General features: G+C 49.4%; 3 protein-coding genes across 7 annotated transcripts; all 3 read left to right on the forward strand.

The window, feature by feature from the left end:
- The first annotated feature begins 16 nt into the window (after positions 1–16).
- BRD8 (bromodomain containing 8) lies at positions 17–14,997 on the forward strand. Of its 5 annotated transcripts, XR_009488415.1 has the most exons (23): positions 17–95; positions 342–438; positions 1,252–1,321; positions 1,585–1,634; positions 2,508–2,630; positions 2,784–2,864; positions 3,295–3,359; positions 3,942–4,078; positions 4,485–4,700; positions 5,940–6,084; positions 7,229–7,438; positions 7,843–8,123; positions 8,611–9,066; positions 9,414–9,507; positions 9,718–9,764; positions 10,101–10,315; positions 10,571–10,663; positions 10,847–10,915; positions 11,599–11,776; positions 12,417–12,521; positions 13,417–13,461; positions 13,806–14,222; positions 14,585–14,997. XR_009488415.1 is itself a non-coding variant. In XM_059860478.1 (22 exons), the coding sequence occupies exons 1-22, from the start codon at positions 77–79 to the stop codon at positions 14,642–14,644; spliced, it is 2,856 nt and encodes a 951-aa protein (XP_059716461.1). In that variant the 5' UTR covers positions 17–76; the 3' UTR covers positions 14,645–14,997. The 5 variants fall into 5 exon arrangements, 2 of the variants coding, with proteins under 2 accessions (XP_059716461.1, XP_059716462.1); XR_009488416.1 differs by lacking the exon at positions 7,229–7,438; XR_009488417.1 differs by lacking the exon at positions 4,485–4,700.
- A 6,135-nt stretch (positions 14,998–21,132) lies between these two features.
- Positions 21,133–24,061, forward strand: LOC132334423 (bromodomain-containing protein 8-like). Its single transcript, XM_059860483.1, has 4 exons — positions 21,133–21,257; positions 21,960–22,039; positions 22,386–22,454; positions 23,401–24,061. The coding sequence occupies exons 2-4, from the start codon at positions 22,023–22,025 to the stop codon at positions 23,621–23,623; spliced, it is 309 nt and encodes a 102-aa protein (XP_059716466.1). The 5' UTR covers positions 21,133–21,257; positions 21,960–22,022; the 3' UTR covers positions 23,624–24,061.
- A 388-nt stretch (positions 24,062–24,449) lies between these two features.
- Positions 24,450–25,712, forward strand: NHP2 (NHP2 ribonucleoprotein). The gene is made up of 4 exons (XM_059860482.1): positions 24,450–24,640; positions 24,739–24,808; positions 24,880–24,985; positions 25,434–25,712. The coding sequence occupies exons 1-4, from the start codon at positions 24,493–24,495 to the stop codon at positions 25,557–25,559; spliced, it is 450 nt and encodes a 149-aa protein (XP_059716465.1). The 5' UTR covers positions 24,450–24,492; the 3' UTR covers positions 25,560–25,712.
- Positions 25,713–25,793: the final 81 nt, after the last annotated feature.

Consider the following 25,793-nt stretch of genomic DNA (forward strand, 5'->3'; position numbering starts at 1 on the left):
TGGCTGCGCTCGGCCGCCTCCCGGCGGGCTTTGCGCGCGGTGCCGCCCCTGCCGCCCTTAGGGCCGGGCGGGGAAGATGGCGGCGGGGCCGGGAAGTGAGTGCGAGGCTGGGCGGGAGACGCGGCGGGGAGCGCGCGGCGGCGGGGTTTGGGGAGGAGAAGGGGCAGGTGAATGGCTCGAGAAGAACGGAGTGGTTCTGGAGGACCCTCCCGGGAAGAGCCAACAGAGGCGCGGGGCGGGGCCAATGGGTCTGGGGAGGGGCGGGGCCAGCTGTGGAGCCGCGGGTTCGAGTCCCGGTGTGCCCGGGCGCGGCCCCCGCACAGTCCTGCCTTGTCCCGCAGAGCACAAGCTGCTGAGCGCCGGCCCTACCGAGCCCTGGTCCATCCGCGAGAAGCTCTGCCTGGCCTCCTCCGTCATGCGCAGCGGCGACCAGAACTGGTACGGGAGCGGGAAAGGCGGGCGGCGTGTGCACAGCACCGGGGCACGGCACGGGGCTGTGACCGCGCTGCCTCTGTTCGGAACAAAAATGGGGTGTAAGAGATGTGCAAGGTGTACCTGCACGGGCATTTTGTTACCTTCACAACTACTGTGTAAAAGTAGAGGTGTGTTCATCAAAATAGAGAGCAATGAGAGCTGGAGAGGGAGTTTGGACAAGGACATGGAGTGTCAGGACAAGGGGGAATGGCTTCAGACTCAGAGAGGGAGGGTTAGGAGATTAGGAAAAAGTTCTTTACTGTGAGACTGGTGAGGCACTGGGAAGGGTTGTCCAGAGAAGTTGTGATTGCCTGTCACTGGAAGTGTCCACGGGCAGGTTGGATAGGGCTTGGAGCAGCCTGGGATAGGGGCAGGGGGCTGGAACAAGATGATATTTAAGGTCCTTCCCAACCCATTCTGTGAGTCTGTGTTCATAATTAGATGAGGTGAGTTGTGGACTACGAAGATATTTGGTAACAGGTTCTTGTGCACTGAACCTATAGCTCTGTTTTACTGTATTTTGTTCCTTACTAAAGTAAGGGTTTTGTGGAAATGTAATCATGTAACCAGATGCAAGAAATTTGCTTTTCAAAGCAAAGGAGTGAAATTACTGTTTATTAGAAGCAGGTAAATATTTTTGAGACTTGTAACTCCTTGGTGAGTTTATCATGTTTAGCAGGATTATTCAATGGTGTAAAGAGAGGTTTTCATTTTTTCCCTGCATGTTGGTTGGGGGAGAAGTTAAGTTGATGGTGACTTGCTATTTCCCTCCCACAGGGTCTCAGTCAGCAGAGCCATCAAACCTTTTGCAGAGCCAGGACGCCCACCTGACTGGTTTTCCCAAAAGGTAAGACACTGACATTTGAATCTTGGACACCAAATCTCTGCACAATCAGAAAAGCCAGACTGAGGATGAATTTAGGATTTATTGTTCTGTGTTTTATCCAGTACACAATTACTAAATAAGGCTAACTAAAGAGATCCTTCACCAGGCATGTGATTCAGCTGTGAAATTCCTTGACTTGGGAATTTGTGGATGTCCATGTATTTTGGTGTGTCCTGCTGTTTGGGCAAGCAAACTGTTCTCTGACTTCCTTTGTTTCTTCTCAGCACTGTGCATCTCAGTACTCAGAGCTCTTGGAGACCACAGAGACCCCAAAGTGAGTACAAAGTCTGACCCCAGCACAGCCTGCAGCAGCTCAGGGGGCACTCGTGGGTTCTTACAGCAAAGTCCTTGTCACTGTTAAATTACTTTCTCCCCAGGCCAACTCCTTTCAAAAGGAGCATTTCAGAATGAGAAAATTCAGGTGGAATAGCTGTTGTGAGGCAGTGGGATCAGGGTTGGTCAGATGGGAAAGGAAATATTTATTTGGCTAGAATAAAACACTGCATGTTGGCCTTACTGATCAGAAGCTTTACACATAAATTTATCATTCAGAGTAGGGGTGGTAAAGAGAAGGAGTGAGAAGGGAGATGTTTTGTATTTGTCACTATTTTGCAGTGGTTTCTTACAGTTCTCTTATCAGTGTTGTCACTACAGCTCTGTGATATGAGTTATTTACTGCTCCTAATTCCAGGCATTTTGTTTGGGGACTTCACACGATATTAACTTAAAGATGGGATGTTTAAAATATTTGTGTGTGACTGATTTGTTTGTAAATTATCTTCAGCACTAGAGTTGCAAAATCAAAGAGCTTAGTAGAGTTAGTGAAGAAAAAAACAGATATTTCTTCTTGGGGAGAAAAGAATTCTCTCTTGAAGTGGAAGGATTGTATTCAGGTTGAGAATTTTTAGTGGACTTGCATCTTTGAACTGTTCCTGAAGGCTTTAACACTGGGTGAATTAGCAAAAGTTTGCCAAAGAGATTGTTTGAACATTGTGCTGTCCAATATAATTTAAGGGAATTGGAGGAAGTTGATTTTTTTTTTTTTTGCATGAGCGTGTCATGAATGACAGAAAGCAACCATTTATGAAAGAGGAACTGAGTTTTCTTGTGGTTTGTGTCTGAGTTTTTCTTTTCTCTTACTCTCTAGAAGGAAACGTGGTGAGAAGGGGGAAGTTGTGGAGACAGTGGAAGATGTTATCGTGCGGAAACTGACTGCAGAGAGGGTTGAGGAGTTGAAGAAAATTATTAAAGAAACACAGGAAAAGTACAGGTACATGACAGAGGTGTTAAAATGTTGCACACCTGAGAGTCCTGTCCTGAAAAGTAGTCCAAGTGGGATGAAAATTGGGGGTGATTGGGGTGAAAATGCTGATTAAGTTGTCCGGTTCAGTGATCACAATATAAAAAGATTTTATGATTACAGGCAGCTCAAGAAGGATGCAGAGCTGATCCAGGCCGGACACATGGATAACAGACTGGAGGAGCTGTGCAATGAGATTATGATGTGGGTTATTTCATTATTTCTTCTGAGACTGTAGTTTCCTGACACTGTGTTTGTCCAGAATCTCTTGCTCCACATAGTTTGTGTTAAGAAATGGGACAGCTGGGCAGATGCTTTGGCCTCTGGGAGCTTGGACTGGGGGATAGCAGCTGGTGTGGAACATCCTTTGGAGTTGCTCAGTAAAGAGCTTGGCCATGGCTTGCAGGACTATGTTTGCTGCCTCCATTCTGACAGTCATGTGGAAGTGAAATTTCCTGGCCTGTGTGATATTCTCTGGCTCTGCTGCTTGCCTTGGGGGGTTTGAGCCTGAGTCCACAGGAGTGGTTTGATGTTGTCTGGAGATAACAGGGTGGGCATCAGTAAAATGCATTTTGAAGGGGGAATTAAGGGGAACTGAGACCCCTGTGACAGAAGGTTTTTGTACTTTGTACAGAAAGAAAAAAATGGAAGAGGAGGAGGCAGAAGTAAAGAGGAAGGCTACAGATGCTGCTTATCAAGGTAAGCTGGAAATGAGGTGCCTTCGTTTTCCTCAGGCCGATGCATGTATTCATAAGAACATTTAGAAAATACTGAAGTCTTGTTAAGACCTGCAGGAGGAAATCCTTGACCCTAGAGTTGGAGAGAGAGGCTGTATTCTCTTTCCAGCACTATATTTGTAACAGGGTAAAAGGGGGAGGCTTCTGAAAAAGGAATAAAATCTACAGTAAAGGTGTATCCAGGGAAAGCAGGATTAATAAGGAGCTCTGTCTTAGAATGTTAGGCTTTTCACACCTTTCATTTCCCCTGGTCACTGAAGAGAAGAGGAAGAAACTTTTATTCTGAATGTTTAGTTCTTCATAACTCTTGGGGCATTTAATTTGGTGGTGGTAGGTGGTGAATACCAAACTGCTAGAGAAAGCTGCAGCTGAAGTGCATTACCCAAAGTCAGTATTATATGGCAACTGAGCCTAGTGGGGTGCAAGAAATTCCTATAACATAAATTGTTCTCTTAAAATTCTTCAGGTTAAAGTCAAAGGTAAATCTTTGGGCCACTCCACGATGGAGTCAGAGAATCTCACTGTCGGTTCCGTTCTCTTCCAGCTCGCCAGGCCATTAAGAACCCACCTCGAAGGCTCACGGGGGTGATGGTTCGTTCTCCTGCAGGCTCCACCTCCCCGGGCGGGGATTATTCCCTCGGAGATCTGTCCCAGCCCGCTGGGGATGAGGCCAGTCCCGGGGTAAGGATCCTTCTCTGGGTAGGAGGGGAAGCCCATCTTGGGACGTGGGGCTCTGCATCCATCACAGAGAAGGGGCCTGGGGAGAAGTCCTTGCCTTGCTTTGCAGATTTCAGGTGCTGTAGTGTGGTTGGTGACAGTGCTGCTCGAGATCCATGTCCTCTTCCCTGTCTGTGGTGATCCACTGCCTGGATCAGAGGCCTTGTAGGGCCAGGCAGTCTGTGAGTGCCTGGGAACTGGCTCTTCAGGGCAGGGAAAGGGTGAAAGCACATGCCTGGAGTAGGGGCAGTGAGTGAATGGAGTAGGTGTCTGTGGTGTGCTGGATCAATGCTCTTGGGGGAAGCAGCAAGTGGGGCTGGTCCGTGTGGTGGAGTGTGGCTTTGAACAGTGTGGTTTTTCTCTTTCTCAGGTCACGCCAGGGACATTGCCCAGCACCCCAGTTGCCTCCTTCATTGGAATCCCTGACACCCCTCCAGGCTCTGCTCCCCTGGATGCCCCCATGACCCCAGTCACTGATGATTCACCCCAGAAAAAGATGCTAGGACAAAAAGCAACTCCGCCTCCTTCCCCTCTGCTCTCAGAGCTGCTGAAGAAGGGCAGTCTCCTGCCCACAAGCCCCAGGCTGGTATGGAGCTCTCTGCTCATATATGCAAGCACACAAACAATTTGCTCCAGACTTTCCCACTGAAAAAAGGGGATCTGCAAAAGAATTTTTAAAAATGTGCAGTTTTGTGAGAGTCCCAGCAGAAGTGATACTCTGAGAGGTGTAAATACCCCTGTGAGCTGCAGAGGTCACCTCCTTTCCCAGCAGGACTGCAGGGCACGTGCAGCACGTAGGACTGGCTGTCCCCTCAGTCATAAGGAGTTGGAGTTGCAGGGTTTGCTAGAGGAAATTGTTCTCCTCAGGGGAGGGACCCTATCAGTTAGCATCATTCCCATCAGCCTCCGTGGTGTCCCTGGTGATTCCTACAGTGGGCTCACAATTCTTTATGCCTTGTGAGGAAGTCCTGTTTCAGTATTTTTAATGTGTACAAGAGTAGGGAATCCTTGAATGGCATTTATGACCTGTACAGAAGTGCTTCCATTTTCTCCTAATTGTACACAGTTACTAGAATCACTGTGATGAGAACCCACTTGTGGTGTTAGTGACTTGGGAAGTCTTAGGAGATGCTGACACTGTTCAGAGCCCAGTCTGAAAACAGCAGCCATCAGCCTGCTTGTGGCACAGATTCCCTGGGTTAGTGCTCGTGTGATGGAGTAGGTGTGTTGCTGTTGACTTTTTTCTTCATAGTAGTCAGATTTAGGGTGTTTCTATTTGTTAGCTTGGGTAAATGTTCCATGGATTTTGTGTTTGCAGGATGTAACATAAAGTGGAGCAGGGAAAGGTAATGGCTGTGGAAGGCTGAGTTTTCTTTGTAGGAACAGGACTGGTTTGCATCTGTTTCAAGGTCCATCATAGGTTCACTGTGTGACCTTGATCGAGTTACGTTCCATCTTGGTACTTCTGCTTCTCTCATCTCAAAACAAGGGATATTTCTGTGCCATCTCAGGGTCTAGAGAGACTCATGTGCAAAGGATTGTGAGATCCTTGAGCAGAGCTGTGGTAGAGCAAATGATCCACTTGGCCTCACCTCCAAGGAAGGTGGCATTGCAGCTGTGTTACAGCTGAAGAACAGCAACAGTTTCAGACTGTCATGTTCTGCACTTGTGTGAGGGGCCTCAGGCAGGGACTAACCTGAATAAAAGCTGCAAAAGAAATGCTGGGACACCAGATGCTGGTCCTGTTCATGGAGGTGCACATCTGGCAGAGAATCACTGGTGTGGTGGTATCTCCAGGAACTTGAGTCTCGTCCTCCTTTGACAGGTTGGTGAAAATGAAATGGCAGTGGCTTCTGGTCACATGAACAGCTCTGGAGTGCTGCTGGAGGTAGGAAGTGTCCTTCCAGTGCTGCACAGTGGGGAAATGCAGTCAGCACCTGGTGCTGTCCCTGCATCTCCAGCTGCTTCAGGTAACTCGGGCCTTTCCTTGTACAGTTCTCCCCTAAGATGTACCTCCAGACTGTTCTGTGGATTTTCTTGGGGGAAAGATGATGTCTACCTGGCTGGTTTGGGGGCTTCTCTATCAGTTGTATTCCTATTTCTGTAGCCCTGTCCCTCTCACCCGTACTTTTTAAGACCCTAATCCTTAAAAGAGTGACTGAAACAATTTGGCTTGATTCATTCTTGATCCATGCAGTCTGGTTTTCTGGTTGGACACTGGCTAATACCAGGCATCTGAATGTAGAAAGAAAGGGTTTGTTCCCAGAGAGTTGGGGAAAAAATGGTCTAGATCTGATTCCCAACATGTCAAACACAGCTCCCTGTGGATCTGGAGAACTCATGTGCCTTCCCTCTGCTGTACTATAGAGATCTGTTGAGAGTTAGTCCACTGAGCTCCAGAGGAAGTTCCAGAGAGTGGGGATAAGGGGGACAGTGCACGACTCTGCATTGGGCTTTTTCAGAACAACCTACCTAAGGAGTTGGTTTTTTTCCTCAGCTCCTGCTGACCAGTGATTTAATCACATTGTCTGCAGCTGAGAATTTATATCATTCATTCATATAGAATTCCATACAAGTAATCTTGCTTTCCTCATCCACATCTGGGTTTTTAAGACCTGTTAATTTGGTCCAGACAGTTCAGTAAATTCAGACTGAAAGTTACAGCTAAGATGAATGGCAGCCTTTGATATAAAAGGAATTCTCCAGGAAAAACCTGCAAGGAAATCCCCTCCGCTCCCTCCCAGCTCCTGTGATGACTGTTTGTCTTGGCTTACCTTGTGTGGCTCTCTCAGCACTGTTTTTCAGATTTCCCATAATTGTTTTGGGATGAGCCTTTGGAAGGGCATCTCTGTGCATGTGTGGCTTAGTCTGTCCAGCCCTTACAGTGAGTGCAGTGTTCTGTAGCTGCATGATTCTGCCTCAGACTGCACACACAGCAGGAGTCGTGCATTTTTTGGTGCAGGTTCTCTGTACAGCTTTTGGGACTCTTTATAGGTATCTCTGTGTCTTTTCCCAGAAGAAGCCACCAGACAGTGAAGAGCCCAGTGGTGGCTTTGTGGACTTCAGTGGTGGCTGCTTCTTGCTCATGTGCTTTTCCCTTCTGCTCTCTGTTAGGTGCTCCTACGCTTTCCCGGCTTTTAGAAGCTGGTCCTGCACAGTTCACCTCACCTCTTGCTTCCTTCTCCGCTGTTGCCAGCGAGCCTCCAGCTAAGCTCCTGCCACCCCCAGTAGAGCCTGTGTCCCAGGCCACTATTGTCATGATGCCCACGCTGTCAGCACCAGCCGTTGTGCCACCAGCTGCAGCTGCAGAAAGCGTAGCCACAGGTGCGTTCCTGACTACGCACTCAGAGGTCACGTCCTGCTGGAAAGCAGAACTTCCCGTGGGATCAGCGCCCTGCGAGCTCTCAGCTGGGCTTTGTCACCTCAGACTTGCCATCCTGGCCAAAAAGGATGGTTATGGCTGGGTTCTGGAGTAAACAGATGGTTTTAAACAGCGTTTGCTGGCTGTGGGTGGGGGTGCTGGTGATTTGCTGGACTGCGGTTCAGGGGTTGGAATCTCGCTTTGTCTCTCCTGTGGCAAAGCAAACCCGTATTTGTCTTTTGTGGTGGGGTGGATGGGATGGGCCTGGAATACTTGTGGTTGGTGCTTGGTCTTACCCACTGCAGTGTTTGTTTACGTGGGGACTTCTCCAGCTTGGTCTCTGACTGTCCCTCTTATCCTTGTGCAGTGAGCCAGCCAGAAGCCTGTGTTTCCATGGAGGCAGTGTCTGATTCCCATACTGTGACAGTGTCCATGGACAGCAGTGAAATATCAATGATCATTGATTCCATCAAGAAAGAGTGCCTGGGTTCTGGGGCTGGCAGCACTGCAGGATCTTCCAAAGATCATTGCATGGATGGGAAGGAAGATCTGGATTTGGCTGAAAAAATGGATATTGCAGTGTCCTATACGGGGGAAGAGCTGGACTTTGATACGGTTGGAAATATTATAGCCATCATTGAGGACAAGGTAAATGGGGAAAGCAGAGTGCCAGTGCCTTTTGCTCCACATTCACTTGGGTTAATCTCAAATGATTGCTGTTCACCAATTTAGTTTAAACAAACAAGAAATAACTATTCCAGAATGCACATTCTCACCATCATTTTCCAGATCAACAGGAAAGGGCACCACTGCTGCCTGTCTGACACTGGTGCTCCTTTTCAGAGTACAAAAAGAAATGTCTTTCTTCCGTGGAGGGTAGGGTTTGGGTCATGTCTCTGGCAGACAGCTGAGCACTGCTCACAGAATCCTTTCTGGGAGTGCCATATTTCTGAAACTGAAGCTTCAGGAGAATGTCTCACAGGGAGTGATACAAATCTGGCTGCAAAAAAGGCAACTTTGTAAACGGAGTAGACTGGGATTTCCACAATTGTCTCAGTACCAAATAACATGAACTTTTCTTTAATCCCTCTTTCTGACCTCGGCCTGCACTGCTGTGTTTGTTTTGACAATAAAGGTAGACGACCACCCTGAAGTCCTGGATGCAGCAGTTGTTGAAGCTGCTCTGTCTTCTTTCTGTGAAGATACTGATGACCCTCAGACCCTTCCTGGCCCATGGGAGCATTCAATTCGTCAGGAGCATGACAAACAGGCCCAGATGCCACAAGTGTCTGTGACTGTGAAGCAGGAGAGACTGGAGTGTGAGGAGCCAGAGGCAAAGGGAATTCGAGATCTAATGGGCATCAGTGAGCTGGGGTCAGAAATAAAGACTGAACTTGCAGAGCAGGACCAGAGTCAGCTGGGCCCTGAAGAAACCATACCAGCAACTGCCAGAGTGACAGAAACTCCAGAGCTTAGAAACCAAGAGATAGAAGAAGATCAAAGAGCAGCTATAACAACAGGAGAGACTTCTGAAATCAAAATAGAGTCATCCCAGGGAGAAGATGCAGTGCTCAATCCAGTGAAGACAGAGGTATGTGGTCACAGAGGCTGCCTGGAAATGGTGTGGGGAAAGAGAGGAGCAGTTGTGGCAGGTAGGAGCAAAGTTTAGAGGAAGGATGAGTGCTGGGTTGAAGTGACCCTTCAGTGAATGTGACTGACTGTTTTCCTGGGAGTCAGGCTGCTGATGTGCAGAGCAGCTTTGCTTTAAAGGCAGTACCTTTGTGTATCTCCCCCCACCCATGTGCAGAACTGCTGCTGGGAAGGTGCTCAGTGAACCTCATTGCCTGGAGTTAGGTTAGGGTGAGTGAGATGTGCCCACACCTTCACTGAAGTAAGCTGACACAAACATCTAGATTTGTGCATTTCTCTTCCCTCCAGACCCCACCTGATGATGATTCATCCCCTCCACAAGTCCCAAATGTGAGTGAAGACTCCTCACAGGCTGATGTTCAGCACAAATTTGAGCTGTCAGGTAACTTAATTCAGCTAGGAAATCTTTTACATGCAACATTATTAGCTGGATAGTTGTTAGTTATCTGGTTCAGGTTTTTTGGGGAGGAGGGAGAAGAGATGCCTGTAGGAACAGTGGTAATTACTGCAGGACAGTAGGCGTTGGTGCAGGAGCTTTTGTAGGAAAGGCTGCTTGAGAGAATCAATCTTTCTGCGTTTCTTTCTTTCACAGAATCAATGAAGGAGGAGGCCCAAGCCCTGTTTAGGAGTCAGATAAAGGTAATTCCCTGTTGGTTTTAGTCATCTTGAGTGTATTAGCAACATCTTGCTGCTGCTGGCTGCTGAAAGGCAAAGCTTGTGTTCAGCTTTCTGCACTTTGAGCAGTCTGCAGCTGAAGGGGAGATGGCTTCAGAATGTCGAGGTGTTTGTGTCTGTGCTTCTGGGTCTGTGGGGACAAGCAGGGCAGGCTGGAGAGACTGGGATTTTGTGGAAGTGCCTGTTCAGTTGTCAGCAGCCTCACAAGAAGATCACTGCGCTCGCAGAACCGCAGTTGCTTTGGAGGCGCTGAGTGGCTGCTGTAGCTGGCCGTGCCAGCTGATGGACTCTGTGTTTCAGGATGGGCAGGGTGAGGAGGATGATGAGGACGGTGCCAGTGAGGCTGCCAGTTTGGAGGAGCCCAAAGAAGAAGACCAGGGTGAGGGGTATCTCTCAGAGATGGATAACGAGCCCCCCGTGAGCGAGAGCGACGACGGCTTCAGCGTCCACAACGCGCCCTTGCAGTCGCACGCGCTCGCCGACTCCATCCCCAGCAGCCCGGCCTCCTCGCAGTTGTGAGTGTCAGGGCACACAGGGACTGCAGGATTCCCATTTCTGCCTTGCTGAATGGGTCCTAAGGGAGAATTTGTTGATGATTTGTTTGGTTCTTGCTTACAAGGGCAAGTGTGCAGACAGCACTCCAGTACCAGCTCTCACTTTTCCATCTGTCCTTGGCATGGATTAGCATGGGCAAGGACAAAACAAACCATGAGTTTTCTGCTCTGAGGCAGTGATCAGGCTCCTGAAGGAATTATGTTCTCTCTTCCCAGCTCAGTGTGCAGTGAGGACCAGGAAGCAATACAGGCTCAGAAGATCTGGAAGAAAGCCATCATGCTGGTTTGGAGAGCAGCAGCTAATCACAGGTGAGTTTGATGTCTTGGCAGAAAGAAGTGACTAATCCTAGACAAGTCTCCACTCTCCCATCTCAGAGGCTTATCTCTCTTGGGAGATGATGAATCATATTGTTACAGACAAATGAACAGGAGAGCGTGAAACAAATATTTACCAGCGAGGACAGGCACTGAGTGGACTGTTTTTCTCTGCAGGTATGCCAATGTCTTCTTACAGCCTGTAACTGATGACATAGCACCAGGCTATCACAGCATTGTGCAGAGGTGAGTCTCAGCAGTCTTCTGTATGTTTGCATATTTGTAGGGATTTCTGGCAACAGTGTAGTTTTTGCCTGCCGTGCAGACTTGGAAAAGTGTTCTTTTTCTGACATCATTCAGTCAGAAGCAGGTTTCCCCAAGACCAGTCATCATCAGTAACAGGCACATGTCTGTACACAGTCCTGACTTTGAGTGAAGTACACTGACTTACACAGAACGTTTTATCAGTAAGGTGAAATTGATATCTTTCTCCCAGTTTCTATCCAAGAGTAGGATTTAACCTTTGAAATTCCTAAAAGCTGTTCTTTAATCAGTATTTTTTGCTGTCCCAGATGGTGGACTTTTCTGGAAGAATTACCAGAATCCCCTGCTAGCTTCTAAATCTCTTGTAGACAGTTCAAGCTCAGTGGCTGCTGCTCTAGCTCCTTAGTTTCTCTTGTCAGTGGTGCCTGGAGAAGGCAGAGAGCCTCTCTGAAGCTTTTGTTACTATTCCAGGTAACTGCTGGACCCGTTGGGTCTTCTGAGACCCAGGCCTTGGTACTGGGGAGCACAGCCCATGGGGGAGAACCTGTTCAGCTAAATGAAATAGACACTGTAACCAAGCACGTTACAGACCCAGGGTTGTTTCCAAAGGAGATGGGAAAGAGTTAAGCATTTCTGTTGCAATTTTGCCTGCATTTCTTTCCCAGGCCAATGGATTTATCTACCATCAAAAAGAACATTGAGAACGGGCTGATCCGAACCACGGCCGAGTTCCAGCGGGATATTATGCTGATGTTTCAGAATGCAGTGATGTACAACAGCTCTGACCATGATGTGTACCACATGGCTGTGGAGATGCAGAGAGATGTTCTGGAGCAGATCCAGGTAAAGTACTGAGCTGAGGCCAGTGCAGGACAGAGCATCTGCCCTGGTCCATAGGTCTGGCTGTCCCACAGTTTCACTGCCAGTGTGTTTGACTGCAGCGGGTTCTGTCCTTCCCTGCTTCTCTCTCATGGTAGCTCAGGTGTTTGTGTTGAACTAGATTGTGGGTGAGTTAAAAGCAACAAAGCAAAATTTTTTATATGTTCATCCCAGACCAATTTCAAATGTAATTTCCTTCAGGGAAATGCTTAGGCCAGCAAGAACCAGGGTGTGGTTCGGGAACAGAAAGGAGCAGCAAGAACTGTGAATGACAGGGGAAGCCTGACGGCTTCTTTGGGTGGCTGTGCTGGTTTGTGTTGATACAAAGTGCACATGAAACTGCCCTGTGAATTTATGCTATTTAAAATATACTTTGAAGCAGAATGTCTCAGCTGGCAGGGCTGAGTTTGAATTGGGGTTTTGTAGTTCCTCAGGACTTGTGGCTTCTGAGGTAAATTGGGAAACTTATTCTGAGCAGCACACAAGGAACTGAAACTGCCTCTGACCCAATCATTCCCAGCCTGTGGTCTGTGATAGGTAACTGACATGCACTTACTGAGCTTGTTTTGCTTGACAATCTTAACAGAGTGTGGTTTCCTTACAGCAATTTCTGGCCACACAACTGATGATGCAAACATCAGAGTCAGGGATCAGTGCAAAGAGCCTGCGGGGGCGAGACTCCACTCGCAAGCAGGATGCTTCAGAGAAGGTGAGAATGCTGCACCCTGTGCAAGGGCACTTGGGATCTTCTGAAGAATCCCAAGATACTGCATGAAGTTCCCACACCAAGGAGGCACAAGTTCCCACACCAGCATCTTCATGTGAACAAATTTTCTTTAAATGTCTCTATTGATTGTATTTCAGCTCTGGAGCTGTACAGCATGCCAGAGGCAGGTCTCATGAGTTTTTTCTGTAATCCAAATACTTCTATTACCTGTTTTTAAAAACAGGTAGGGAAATGAACAGAGTATTGGAAGAGGTGTGAATACTCTCAGGCACATTCTTGGGGATGAGTCTGCAGGGCAGGGAGTTGGACTCAGTGATCCTGTGGTTCCCCTCCAACTCCACAGATTCTGTGATTCTGTGGTATGGCAGAAGGGTGAAGGGAATTGCCAAATCCTTCACTTCCTAGTCAGGTTTTTAGAGCTAGAGAATCGATCACCTCTGGTTTGCTGTGTAAAATACACCAGACAACCTTTGAATTCCACACTGATCTAAGCAATGAAGATTTGTGGTTTTTTCTTCTGTAAAGACATATGTGAACTTGATAAAGTGATCTCAGGTACTCTGTGGTGCACACAACACTGTGACAGCAGCGGCTGCTTCCTTAGCTCTAGTGACAGCTGCACTGAGCAGGAATTGTTTGGTAGACCAGGAAAACTTGCTGTGGCTGTGGAGGGAATATCCCTTTCCTGGCATTCTGGCTCTTGCAGTATCCCTCTTTTGTCTGTTTTTATGTTCCTGCTGCATAAGACTGACGCCCTGCAGGAAGGGGAGTGGGGCACACGTTCCTCTATGCTCATGTGTGGGCTCAGTGCTTCTGTGTGGTGTGTGCATTTCCGCAGCTGATGCCTGATAAGTCCTTCTGTTTGGCCTTTTAACAGGACAGTGTCCCAATGGGCTCTCCTGCCTTCCTTCTCTCTCTCTTTGTAAGTATTGAAAGGCTCCAGCAGGTTCTGCAGTACTGCTGCCAGGTGTTCTGCTCCTTGTCTGGGTGATCACTGCACTGTCACAGCATCCTTAGCACTGCAGCAGGGTGTGTTTGACTTGGGGGCTGCACCACTGTGAGCTGAGAAGAGACATCTCAGTCCCTTACTCTCAAAATGGGTGACCGGGTGGGGCTTCACTCTTCTCTTCTGGTTCCAAGTGTTTTTGTTTTGTCATCTGCTTTTGCTTTTTTCCATGACTTCTCTCCTGCTTTCTTTCCATGTAAGTGGGAAGACAAACCAAGTGGTGCAGTCCTGTAGTTCCTACATCTCTCATGTTTATACAGCTGCCCCTTCCACACGTCCGAGGCAGTACAAAAGGTCTTGGGAGAGTGAGGAGTCAGCCGTGTGTCCTTTTTCTGTTCCTGGTTCAGAAAGCAAAAAAGACTCTGCAGAAATATCTTGCTCTGTGCCCGTGGTGATCTGGAAGTGTTTGGAAAAATATTCCCTCTGGGAAACCCCAAGTGTCTGAGTTACTGTGAGGAGAGAGAGGAGGAAGATGGAGAGCTGTCCTTATCTCTCACATGTATCTAAAGACAGAGGAGTACTCCAGGAGAGGCAGCAGATCAGCCAGAGAGAGGATCAGAGGAAGCTCTCAGCTCACCTTCTGCTCGTGGAAAGGAGCTGTGTGGAGGAACTAGGGAGCTAGTGCCAGGGTCACTCAGCTGGAGGAGCACTTCCCATAGGGATCAGCAGCTGATAAGGTAGGTTAGTCAGCAGTTTTCCTTTTCCCACCTTAAGCTAGAATCTGCTGCTTAGGGGGAAGCCTGCACTGTCCAGGCTCCAAAAGAATCTGTCTGGGCCAGAGGTGTTGCCTCTCTCTGCCCTGGCTCCAGCAGTGCAGAGATGCTGCCAAGCTCAGCACCCTGCTGTGTCCAGATCCGTCTTTAGGTAGGTCTGCAGGCAGGCCTTGGCAGGGACAGCTTCCCTTTCTCCTGATGGGAAGGCATGAAAAATTGTTGCCAGATACAGAATTCCCTCTGTCCCTCCCCCCCTCCCTCCCTCCCCTGTGCCGGAGGGCCGTTCCTGTGGGTTGTGTAACTCTGTTTGTTTGCCTTGTGAGCAGGACGGAGGCACCAGAGGGCGGCGCTGCGCCATCGAGGCAGACATGAAGATGAAGAAATGATGCTGCAGACACAAAATCCCAGCAGAATTCCAGGCATCCGGAGCTGGAGTGTGAGCAGGCAGCTCTTAACAGCTGTTGGAGGAAGAAAAAAGCTGCAGGTCCATTTCTGGGACCTGGTTCACCACCTTCGCTTGCCCTTCTGGAAAGCAGTGTCTTGTCAGAATGTGTAACCCAAAGAAACTTCCCTAGAGGGGAAGACCAGCCCCCCTGCCTGTTTTAGGGCAGTTGTCTTGGGCTTCATCAGTGTTCTGGTGTTAGCTAGCAGCTGGTGGCTCGTACGTACTGTAATGTGAAGTGTACAGATTTTTACTAGTGATGTGTAAATGTGATGTATATTAAAATCTGGGAACAAACCCGTGTGCAGTGTACTGAGCATCACAGCTCTGCAGGGAGGAGCCCTGTGGTACAAGCCTGGATCCCCACCTGGACTATCTGCAAATACCAGTTACCCCTATAGCTCACGTGCATGGCAGAACTCTGATGTTAGAGGCAATCCATAAATCACAGGAATGCTGCACAGTGCTTGCATGGAGAGGAAGATTTCCTGCTTGGGTGTGTGAGGATACAGCACCACTGTGGTGACACTGGAGATCAAACCTTGAGAAGTTAAATGCTGCAGTCTTGTTGGAGCTTTCCTTAGGAGAAAATGCATTGCAAAGGACTTGACATTCTTTCCCCAGAGATCTGTGGAGGCTGCACTAGTCAGAGTGGAAATCTGTGATCCCAGCAGCTGTAGGCAGGATTGCCAGTACCTGGTTTCACATCTGAGCTTGTGCCCTGTTTCTACTGGGAATTACAGTCCTTTTCCTCAGCAACATGAAGGTTTAAATTCTCTGCAAGAATTTCCAAGTCACTTTTTCTGCTCATATGACCTGAGATGAAACTTGCCTGTTTTCTGCCCACACAACCATTCATGGGGGAAAAGAAAACAGAATGACACCATCCTTGATTGCTGCAGCAGCTGGGAGTGCTCTGTCCTCCGTGCAGCATATCCAGGGTGCAGCTTTCTGGTAGACAGGTTTCAGGAAACTGAGTCACCAGGATTAAGACCAGAGGCATTGTTCCCTTATCCAGTAAGAGCTCTCAATTTTCACAAGTTCAGTGTTGAAGCTGGCCATGCCTGCTGTGTCAAGTCCTGTGTATTGCTGAGGTGAATTTTCACCAAGAGTCACCTTACTGATGTGGAAATGCTGGAACTCCCTTGGACTGGTGATTGGTTCATTGTCTTGCTGCTAAAGCCAGGAGCAAACTTCTTGTTTGAATTTTTATTCTCAGTTCATGGCACAAAAAGTTACAGAGGTCCTTGTCTTTCATGCATTTTATGGAGTGATTTCAGTTAGGGACAAACATTTTAGCATTGCCTGTTGTGACAGGACAAGGTAGTAGTTCTAAACTAAAAGAGGGCCTGTTTAGACTGGATGAAGATTTTTTTTTAACAATGAGGGTGGGGAGGCCCTGGCACAGTTACCCAGAGGAGCTGTGGATGCCCCATCCCTGAAGTGTGGAAGGCCAAGTTGGAGGAGGCTCTGAACAACTTGGAATAATGGAAAGTGTCCCTGCCCATGGCAGGGGGGCTGGACCCAGACAGCCTTTAAAGGTCCCTCCCAACCCAACCTGTTCCATAACTCTAAGTTGGAAAGAACCTCTGTGCATTCCTTTACTTCATTCAGCTACTCAGAGCAGGGCCAGCTTCAAATATTTACCTCATACCCAGTCAGAATCTCCTGTGGTGCAGCTTGTCATCCCTGTCTCCTTTCACTGTTGGGCCCTGACAAGAGTCTGGCTCCATCTCTGTAACACCTCTGCCCTGCCACTGTCTCTGCTGGAAAACTGAAGGTGCAGCACAGGAGAAGACCTTTCTCAGACCCTCTGGTAATTTGCTTTCATCACAGCAAGCATTGCTGTTCCTTCCTACCCTTGGTTTCTTTTCCTAACCAGGTATTTTTCTATCTGCCTTTTCTCTTGTCCCATGACATTTTTATAGTCTTTAATGATGTTTAAGAGCTTTAAAATTCCACTATAGGATTTTCTCTATGGAGCCTCATTCCCTCTTTCCCAGTTCATCATCTCATGCTCTGACTACTTCCTAATTTTCTCTTCTTTCTAATACTTTGTTCTAATCTGTCTAGTACAGAGCTGGTGTTTTACTGTGCTGCATCTCCCAGCACCCACCTTTTTACAGACAGATAAAACTGTCACCCCTTTCTGGTTTTCTTGTTAAATGACAAGTTACACAGCATAGGCTTGGTCACGTTATATTTAAGCTTCTTTAGGGCTCACAAATGAATCCCACTGGGTTCTAAGGTTTATTCACTGTCTCAAATTGTTCTAAAATCTCCCCTGTTGACATTTTAATTAGATATCATCTCTCAGACCCATCCCAAGAGAAGGTCTCATGTGAGCTCCTCTGTGGCAACTGCTGATAATGATGATTAATTTGGTTTTTCCAACTGGGCCTATTTTCCACTGAGATGTTTGGCACTGATCATGTGTCATCCCCACTGATCATCTGGCAGCTCTCTGCTTCTGATGTTTTTGATGAGGTTTTTTGTTTTTATTTGCTTTTATGTCTTTAGCAAATTGTTCTCTTTTCCTTTTTTTTTTTTTTTTGCCTACTTTATGTGGATTCTACATTTCATTTATTAGAGTTCAGGCTTTTATCATTTTTCTTGTTTTGACATGTAAGTTCTTTTTAAAGTTTGTCTTTCTGATTTCTAACAGCTTTTTCCCAGAACAGCAAGGGTTGTGCAGTGTCTGATCTCTGCAAAGTGAACTAAAACTTTCCAATCTGAGAGAGGTTCTTTGCTAGTGACTTATGTAGCCAACATAATTAAGAACTGTCAGGCAATTCTTAATTAAAAGTTCAAGTCTGTGTCATTTTGTCCGGAATTGGAGTAGAGCTGAGCTGTCTGTGATTATTTCACTCATCATGTCTTGCACTAACACTGCTGTTCTGCTCTCTGGCATCTTGAGGCTTCCAAGATTTGGTAAAACTGAACATAAGGCTGAAGATCTCTTTAATCTTATGCCCAAGTTCCCAGGACTTCCTGATTTTCTACATTTATCCCTCTGGAACACAGAAGGATGATCACAAGTGATCAGATTACCCCAGGCTGAAGCTTTTCTGTGCCTCTGTGTGTGGCAGCTCTGCTGAGGCTGCAGGAGAGAGCTCCAGGCACAGGGTTTCTCCTCAGATGGAATCTCAGTTTGCCCAACTCCCTCACCTGGAAGCTGAGAGCAGGTAATGTTATCTCCTACCTCATCAAATTTCATCTGCTGCCACTGAAGTGAACTTTGAAAGAGGTTTCAGAAGGACAGGCTTGCAGATCCCAGCTCTGCCTGCAAGTTCACAAAATAAGCAAAGCGGTTTTCTCATCCCAGACCTGGTGGATTCTGTATTTCTCCCAGTTATGCACCATAGACTCAATTTGGAGCTGTGCTAGCAGTCCTGAGAATAGAAAAGACAATCAGTGAGAAATGGACTTGTTCAAAACTCTGAAAAAATTAGGTTGTACATAATTAACTGAAGACTCTAAAGACAGTGTTAATTAATGCATAGAATTCTCCATAGGTGCAGCATCCAGGCAGCTCCATTCAGTGGCAAGATGAGGATTTTGTGACGTCCTTTACTGTTGTACTGTGGCTCTGCAATCAATTCCCCAGGCTTAGAGGACTCAGAGTACACTCATGCATTTGGGCATGAACTAATGAACAGAGATGAAATGAGTGGTTTCTTCCTTCTTAAGAGAATGCAAACTTTTATTTTCTGCAGTGGACAGAGCTGTGCCTGTCAGTGTGTGACTGTGTGGTTTAATTCTTCTGGCTCAGGTACATGAGATATCACCATCCAGTTAAATCACACTTGTCACTTTCAAAACTGTGTCTGTAAGGTTTGGAGTAAGTTATCTCCAGTATAAAAAGGTCTCAGGGGGCAGCAAGTGGAATTTCAGTGAGTTGTCCTTGGAGTCACCAGTTGTTCCCAGCACTCAGCAGCTGAGGAGCCCCAGCAGGACACGGTCTGAGCTTGCTGAGTGCCTTCAGCACCTGAAATATGGAGCATCAGCAAAGCCACAGGCTCCCAGACAACTCAGCATGCCCTGAGCAGAGTGACCCACTGACCAGGGCAGGGAGAGAGCACAGCAGAAGCACCAGAAAACCTGAAATTCAGTTGCTGTGAAGCAGCAGTTTGTGTAGCAGCTGCAGCCCTGCCATGTGCTGTGTGTGAGCTCAGGTGGAGGCTGCTCACCTGAGAGTCCTTCCCATGCTGTGGCCTTCCAAGGGTGTCAAGAAATGAGCTGGGCTTGGCAGTTCTGGATCAGGGTATAAAGAAATTGCTGTATTTTCATTGTTTGCAGATGGGCCATGCCTGGAAGTCTGAGTTGGAATCTCCCATCAAGTCAGAGAAGAGTGATTTCCAGTCTCTTCCTGAGTGGGATTCAAGCTTGGATCTGGATGTGATGAGCTGGAGAAATACTGAAGAGGAGGCCATGGGGAAGCTAGAGGGGAGCAGCCAAGAGGCAGACCGTGAGATGGAGCTGAGTGAGCCTCTCTGGAAGGATGATAGTGAAGATTACCACGAGGCAGAGAAACCATGTGAAAATGACAGTCTTCTCCAGTTCCTCTCAGAGGTAGGGCTGTTAGGATTACAGGAAGGTGGGCAGCATAGTTCAGGCCCTCCTGAAACACTGGGGTTTGCAGGGTCTTCACCATCCATACCAAGAGAAACAGTCTGGGGGAACAGCAGAAGCTCTGGGTTCACTTTCTCCCCAGCCCAAGCCCAGCCTTTCGTCCCATTTGGAGCTCCCAGTGCACCCAAGGCAGCTCCTTTGCCAAAACCCAGCTCACCCTTAAGCACAGAAATGTCAGTGAACTGACACTGTAATAATAACACAGGGCTTCATCAGATTTTGCAAGGATTCCTAAAAATGGAAAGGCGTTCGTGAGCGATTGCAAAAATAGCATCTCTGCTGTTTATTTCTTCTCCCTTTTACCTTCCCAATTTGAAGTAATAAATCACTGTCTTGCAGGTAACCCAGATGTTGGAATCTTTCTGCATTGGCAGCACAGAGTCATCACAGACTCCGTGGGATTATTGTGGCTCTGTGGAGAAGCAGAGTGATGGGGAGGAAGTGAAGTGCCAGGAAAAGACCACAGGGACAGCAGGCTCAGGAGCAGAGAAAAGTCAACTGTACATCCTGGCAAAAGATGAGGAAGAACTCTTCCTGGAAAGAAAGGTAGGAGAGTGGTGGTCCTAAAAGAGTCTCTGGCTCTGGGTGAGAGATGAGATAGCAAAGGAAACCAACTCTAGAAGAGATGGGGAGCCCCAGGTTCTGAGAGGGGAGGCAAAGCACACGAGGAGCACAGAAAAAATGTATGAGGGAAGGGTGTTTTTTATGTATGGCTGTGTATCTTTATAAACAGGAAGCTTGTTACAGATGAAACCCTCAGATGTGAGTTGGAGGAATTGCTCCTTGGCAGTGTAAAGGTGACTCATTAGAGCTGGCAGGCTGCTCTCAGGTTTAAGGCAAGGTTGGAATACTTGCCTGGTTCTAATTGCTGTGTTTTGCAGCACAGCTTGGCTGGTTTCAGGCCCACGTGGCTGTGCCAGCAATAACCATCTGCCCCTGGGGACTGTCATGTCTTAGAAGCAGGCACTGTCTAGCCTGGGTTTGCATCAGTCCTGTGTTTGGGGGCTGTGGGCTCCCACCAGCCTGCTGGGTATTCCTGGGAAAGCAGCACAGCACTGGAGGAACAGGGCCATTTTTCCACATTTGTTCTCTTGCAAACTCGGGGCACTGGAGACAAATAACCCCCAGGATTTCACTGTTCAGCCAGGACAGTGTATTCCCAGCAGTTACTCTGCTCTCAGCTGCTGGTACTCCCAGCAGCTCCCTCTCAGTTCTCCCAGTGCTCACAGCCAAACAGGGTCCAGTTTCTTTCTGAGAAGTCTGCTCGTGCTTCAGATGTGTTGAGGATTCTGAGGTGCTCCTGCATGAATTCCCACTGAGCTTTTTCCTGGCAAACCACTACAACAACAGCAGCACCCTCCTTCCTGGCTGAGTCTCTTCCCTGTCATTTTAACGTGGGAGTTTGTGAGGAAACAACCTCGCTGAACTCTGGGGGTTCCTGTTATCTGTATCTGCAGCTTTAAGGAGCCTGAGGCAGTCTTAGCTCAGCTCCTGATTGCCCTCTCAACAGCCATGATTCTTCCCAGAGAGCAGACACAACACTGGGCACCACTCAGCTCCACAGGGTTTGTGTCAGCCAGGGTGGATGTCATCCAAGAGATCAGACACAGCTCCTGCTGGGAAGGTCTGAGTGAGGTCAAACAGCATCCTCTGAGTAACAGAGCAGGCAAGCTCCCAGCTGAGCCTGGATGCAGGAAAGGGATAAGCAGCAGGCTGGCTTCTAGATAAAGGATTCAGGTAATGTGCTGCCATTTTAGATGTGTCCTCTGTGCTCTTCAGGGAGAGACTGAAGACACACCTGGAGAACCCCCTTTAGATGAGCTGCATTCACCAGAGATGAGTGCTCAGGCCCTGGATCGAGATGACAGTGACAGCTCCTCTGCAGCCTCAGGGCTGGACTCCACAGGCTCTCCCAACACGCACCTGTAAGTAGCTGGTTCTGCACTCTTGCAAATGCAGCAGAACAGAGTCATTTCCCTTGTCACACGTGAGAACAAGTGCATGGCCAGGTCACATCCAGGAAGGTGAGATAGCCAAGCAGAGCAGGAGGGATGGAGGTAACTTGTGCTGTCTTTGGATTTGCTGGCATTGTAGAGCATTGATTCTAAGGTGAAGTGAGAAGAGTAGAGATTAAATAAGAGATTAAATGGAAAATACATGTTTATGTTTTCTCAAGTCAAACAGGCCTGGTGTGAGCTGCACATCAGGCTCTGTCAGGCAATGCCCAGCCCAGCATTACCAACCCCTCTGAGCAGGTGCAGGTGTGTCAGTCACATGCAGGCTCTGCCACATGTGTGATAACTTGCACTGCCTTTCAAAGGAAAAACGTGGGATTTTGGGAAGAGAAACTTCACCTCAGTAAAGTTCTGAACGGCAGAGCAGCTTGAGGTTTTTCTATCCAATTTGGTCCTGTTCCTTATCTCAGCTTTGCTTTTACCTCTTGTCCTGCATCTTCCTGCACTCTGGATGTTCAGTTGTGCATTCTGATGCAGAACACTCCCACCATCACACTCAGAGGCTTTTTGTAGCTTCATCCACCTGGATGTGGTGGGAGCCAGCAGAATTGTCACCTCCTACTTTGTCTTGAGTGTGATGATCTGGCAGTATCTTCACTCCACAGGCTGCAGCCAAGCTGGAATAACCCCCTCCAGCACCTGATCCTCAAAAAAAAGCTCCTGTCCATCTGGAGGATGATAGCCAGCCACAGGTATGTGAGAGCAGAGGGCTGCATCAGCATGTCCTGAACACACTGCCCTGAGTCCCAGCTCCTGCATCACCTGTCCCAGCTCCTGTGTCACCTGTCCCAGTCCTCCCCTCCCAGGGGCTGGCCTGTCTCTCCAGGACTTTGCTTTGGGAATAGCTGCCTGCTGCAGAGCTGGAGAGAACACTGCATATTGATTTCCTCTGCTTAGTGTGGCAGAGCCCAAATGCTGCTTCCTACACAGCTGGCACAACACCGGCTGTGCATCAGGGCCAGCAGGGAGAGGCAAGCCCTGCTCCATGTTTTTGGTGCAGGGGCAGGCAGAGACCATTCCTTGTCCTTGTCCCTGTAGGTTCAGCAGCCCGTTCCTGAAGCCAGTGTCAGAGAAACAAGCCCCTGGATACAGGGATGTGGTAAAGAGGTGAGTTTGTGGAGGAAGTGCTCACTGGCTGATTTCTCTCAGGTTGTTTTCTGTCTCCTCTGGTTTCCAAAGGGCTAGTGGGATGGTTTCTTTCCTCCTTTTCCAGAGCTTGGCTGTCACCAGCATCTCCCACTGATTTCTTTCAGTAAAACTCCCTTCTGGGTAATTAGAACCTGGAAGCTTGCACTGACTCTGGAGCTGGTGGGAATTGTGCCTGCCCTGTGCAGGCATTGCATGGCTGGCTCATTCCAGGGACAGTCCCTGGGCAGGGGATCCAGGCCCTGCAGCTCAGCAGTCCCTTCTCCCTGTGCCTGGAATGTGCCTCAGGAGATGCCCCCTCCTCACCCGCTGCGAGCGCCCCAGATGTTTCACTCTCAGCACAGAAGTGGGTCATAAGAATATTTCCCAGAGAGATTAATGGCATTTTTTCAGAGCTGAATCATGTTCTATTCTGGTCACAGTTGTCCTCTCTGCAGCCATTCATTTTCCCATTCTGTCAAAGTAAGGGAAGTAATATTTATTCCCTATCATGTTCCCCTTACCAGCACTGCTATTTTTGCTGGTGGCACCATTCGATCTTTAGGGGGTTTAATAGATACCTATTTTAGTAACTTTTCTTTCTCCACTAAGACCTGGACTGACTTCCTGAAGACTAATTACTGCTTGCCTTCTCTGGAGCTCAGCATCCCATTTTTTCCAGAGGTGACTGCTAATGACCTGCCAAGTTGATTGGATAGCAAGTGTCGCATTGGCTGAACTCACTTTTGTCTGGCTCGGAAGAAAAGCCTTTCTCACTCCCCCCTGTGTGTCTTGAGCAATAAAATTGATTGAAAATAGCTGTGCTTTCAGGGCCACCCTGAAATGAGAACAAGCACATTCATGCAGATCCCAAAGGATGCCAGGCCCTGGGTTGCAATTTCATTTTTCTCCTCTCTGTCTTTTGTAGACCCATGGATTTAAGCAGCATAAAGAGGAGGCTGTCAAAGGGACACATTCAGTCCGTGATGCAGTTCCAGTGTGACCTGATGCTCATGTTCCAGAACGCTGTCATGTACAACAGCTCCGACCACCACGTGTTCCACGTGGCTGTGGAGATGCAGCGAGAGGTCTTGGAGCAGCTGCAGGTCTTGGCTGAAGCCCTCCTGTTGTCCAGGGACAGGCTGGAGTGAGGCAGAAGGTAACCAGCCCTGCTTGAGGCCTCTCTCAGTTGGAGCAGCGATGTCTCCGTGGGTCAGGGCATCTCCTGAGCTCAGGGGATGTGCTGCCATGGCCTTGGGTAGACCTCATTATCCCCAGTGCTGGCTGCTGGGTTGATGGGTTGATTCAAAGCAGTTTTTGGGAGGCTACCATGTTGGAAGCCTCCATTCTTTCTGGGAAAAGCAGCGATGTAGCCCCGCAGGAAGAAGAGTTCCCTGGGATAAAAAGCAAGGGAGAGAATCCTGTGTGTGGCCAGGTGGATGAAGCGGGCACAGCCCGTGAGAGTGGCTGGCTGCACACCGGGCACGGCAGCGTTCCCGTGTTCAGGTTGTTGTGATGTTGTGTTGGCTCGGGTGGGTCCAGCGTTACCGGCACTGACCACACCCAATAAAGGCCCGTGTTGAAGCTTGCCCCGGCCTGCCTCACACTGGGACTGGGATTGGGACTGGGACCGAGACTGAGTCCAGAACTGGGACTGGGACCGCGACTGGGACTGGGTCCAGAACTAGGACTGGAACTGGGACCGCAACTGGGACTGGGACCGTGACTGGGACTGAGTCCAGAACTGGAACCGCGACTGGGACTGGGTCCGGGACTGGAACCGCGACTGGGACTGGTTCCAGAACTGCAACTGGACCGGGGGTAGGAAACGGGACGGAGCGCGTGGCCGGGTCGGGTGGGGGGAGGAGAAATGGGGTGCTAGAAACACCGCCCGCCATTGGCCGTCCTGGCTGTCTGTCACTGTCAGAGCGTTTCCGATTGGCTGTCGGAGAGCTCGCGGGCGTGTGTCTCGCCCGCGGCGCGGCGCGTGCCCCGGAAGCGGAATCGGCCTGTGGCGGCCATGGCGCGGGAGAAGCCGGAGGCGGCGGCCGAGACGGAGGCGACGCCGGAGCTCTCGTACCGGGAGCAGCTCGACTTCCTGAACCCCATCGCGCAGCCCCTCGCGTCCCGCAAGCTCACCCGAAAGCTGCTCAAGTGCATCAGGAAAGGTCTGGCAGCGGGGAGGAGCCGGGTGATGGCGGTGGCGCGGTGCCGTTCCCCACGCTGCGGTTCTCACTCAGCCCCTCACGCCATGGTTCTCTTGCAGCGACCAAGCACAAGCAGCTCCGGCGCGGTGTGAAGGAGGTGCAGAAGTTCATCAACAAGGGCGAGAAGGGGTAAGCGCTGCTCTGGAGCCGCGGGCCCGCGCAGCCCCCTGGCCCGGGCACTGACACGGCTGTTCCCGCAGGATCACCGTGCTGGCCGGGGACACGCTGCCCATCGATGTGTACTGCCACATCCCCATCATGTGCGAGGACAGGAGCCTCCCGTACGCATACGTCCCTTCCAAAACGGTGAGTGCTGGGGCGGGGGAGGAACCAGCCCTGGTGACAGGGAGCCCGGGCTGTGACCGGAGCCTTCCCGGGAGGTGCAGATCCGGTCCCTGAGTAAAGAACTCGGTGTTTGTCCTTGACCGAGGCACAGAAGGGACGGGGGGAGATGTAGGAGTGCTTCACTGTGGAATCACAGAGGTGTTTGTCATGATCGAGTTCCTCCAACAGCTCCGGGACAGCCAGCACATCTTTGCCAGGTTCTGTGGGCTGGGGCCGGCTCTTTTGCAGACAGGGAGCTGGAGGGGTGTCAGTGTCTTTGGAGCTTCAGCCCCGGTGCAGGCAGCTTTGCAGACCCACTTTGGGGAAGAATTAGGGCACGTGAGCTTGTAGGACACAAGCTGGGAAAAAGGTTCATGAGGTTCTCTCGGGAAGGGACCTGGCTTCCCATGGCCTTCCTGTGTTCCCTCAGGACCTGGGAGCTGCAGCCGGCTCCAAGCGCCCGACCTGTGTCATCCTGATCAAGCCCCACGAGGAGTACCAGGAGACCTACGACGAGTGCCTGGAGGAGGTGTCGGCCCTTCCCCTGCCGCTGTGAAGAGCCGGGGCCGGGCTGTGCCCTGCGGGGCCCTGGCAGGTCCCTGTCCCTGTGCCCGGGCTGCACGGCTGTTTCTGGGGACTCTGCCCAGAGGACTGATGGGGGGATGCTAGCGCTGTGGGGTGAATAAAGGTGTCTGCGGTTTTGTACAAAGTGGTCCTGGTGCCTCCTGGGGCGAGGGCTGGGGGGTGTCCATGCCTGGGTTAACCACAGTGGGGACAGGGGCGAGCCTCC

Source organism: Haemorhous mexicanus, chromosome 15 (genome assembly GCF_027477595.1).
Source record: "Haemorhous mexicanus isolate bHaeMex1 chromosome 15, bHaeMex1.pri, whole genome shotgun sequence".
NCBI classification, from domain to species: domain Eukaryota; kingdom Metazoa; phylum Chordata; class Aves; order Passeriformes; family Fringillidae; genus Haemorhous; species Haemorhous mexicanus.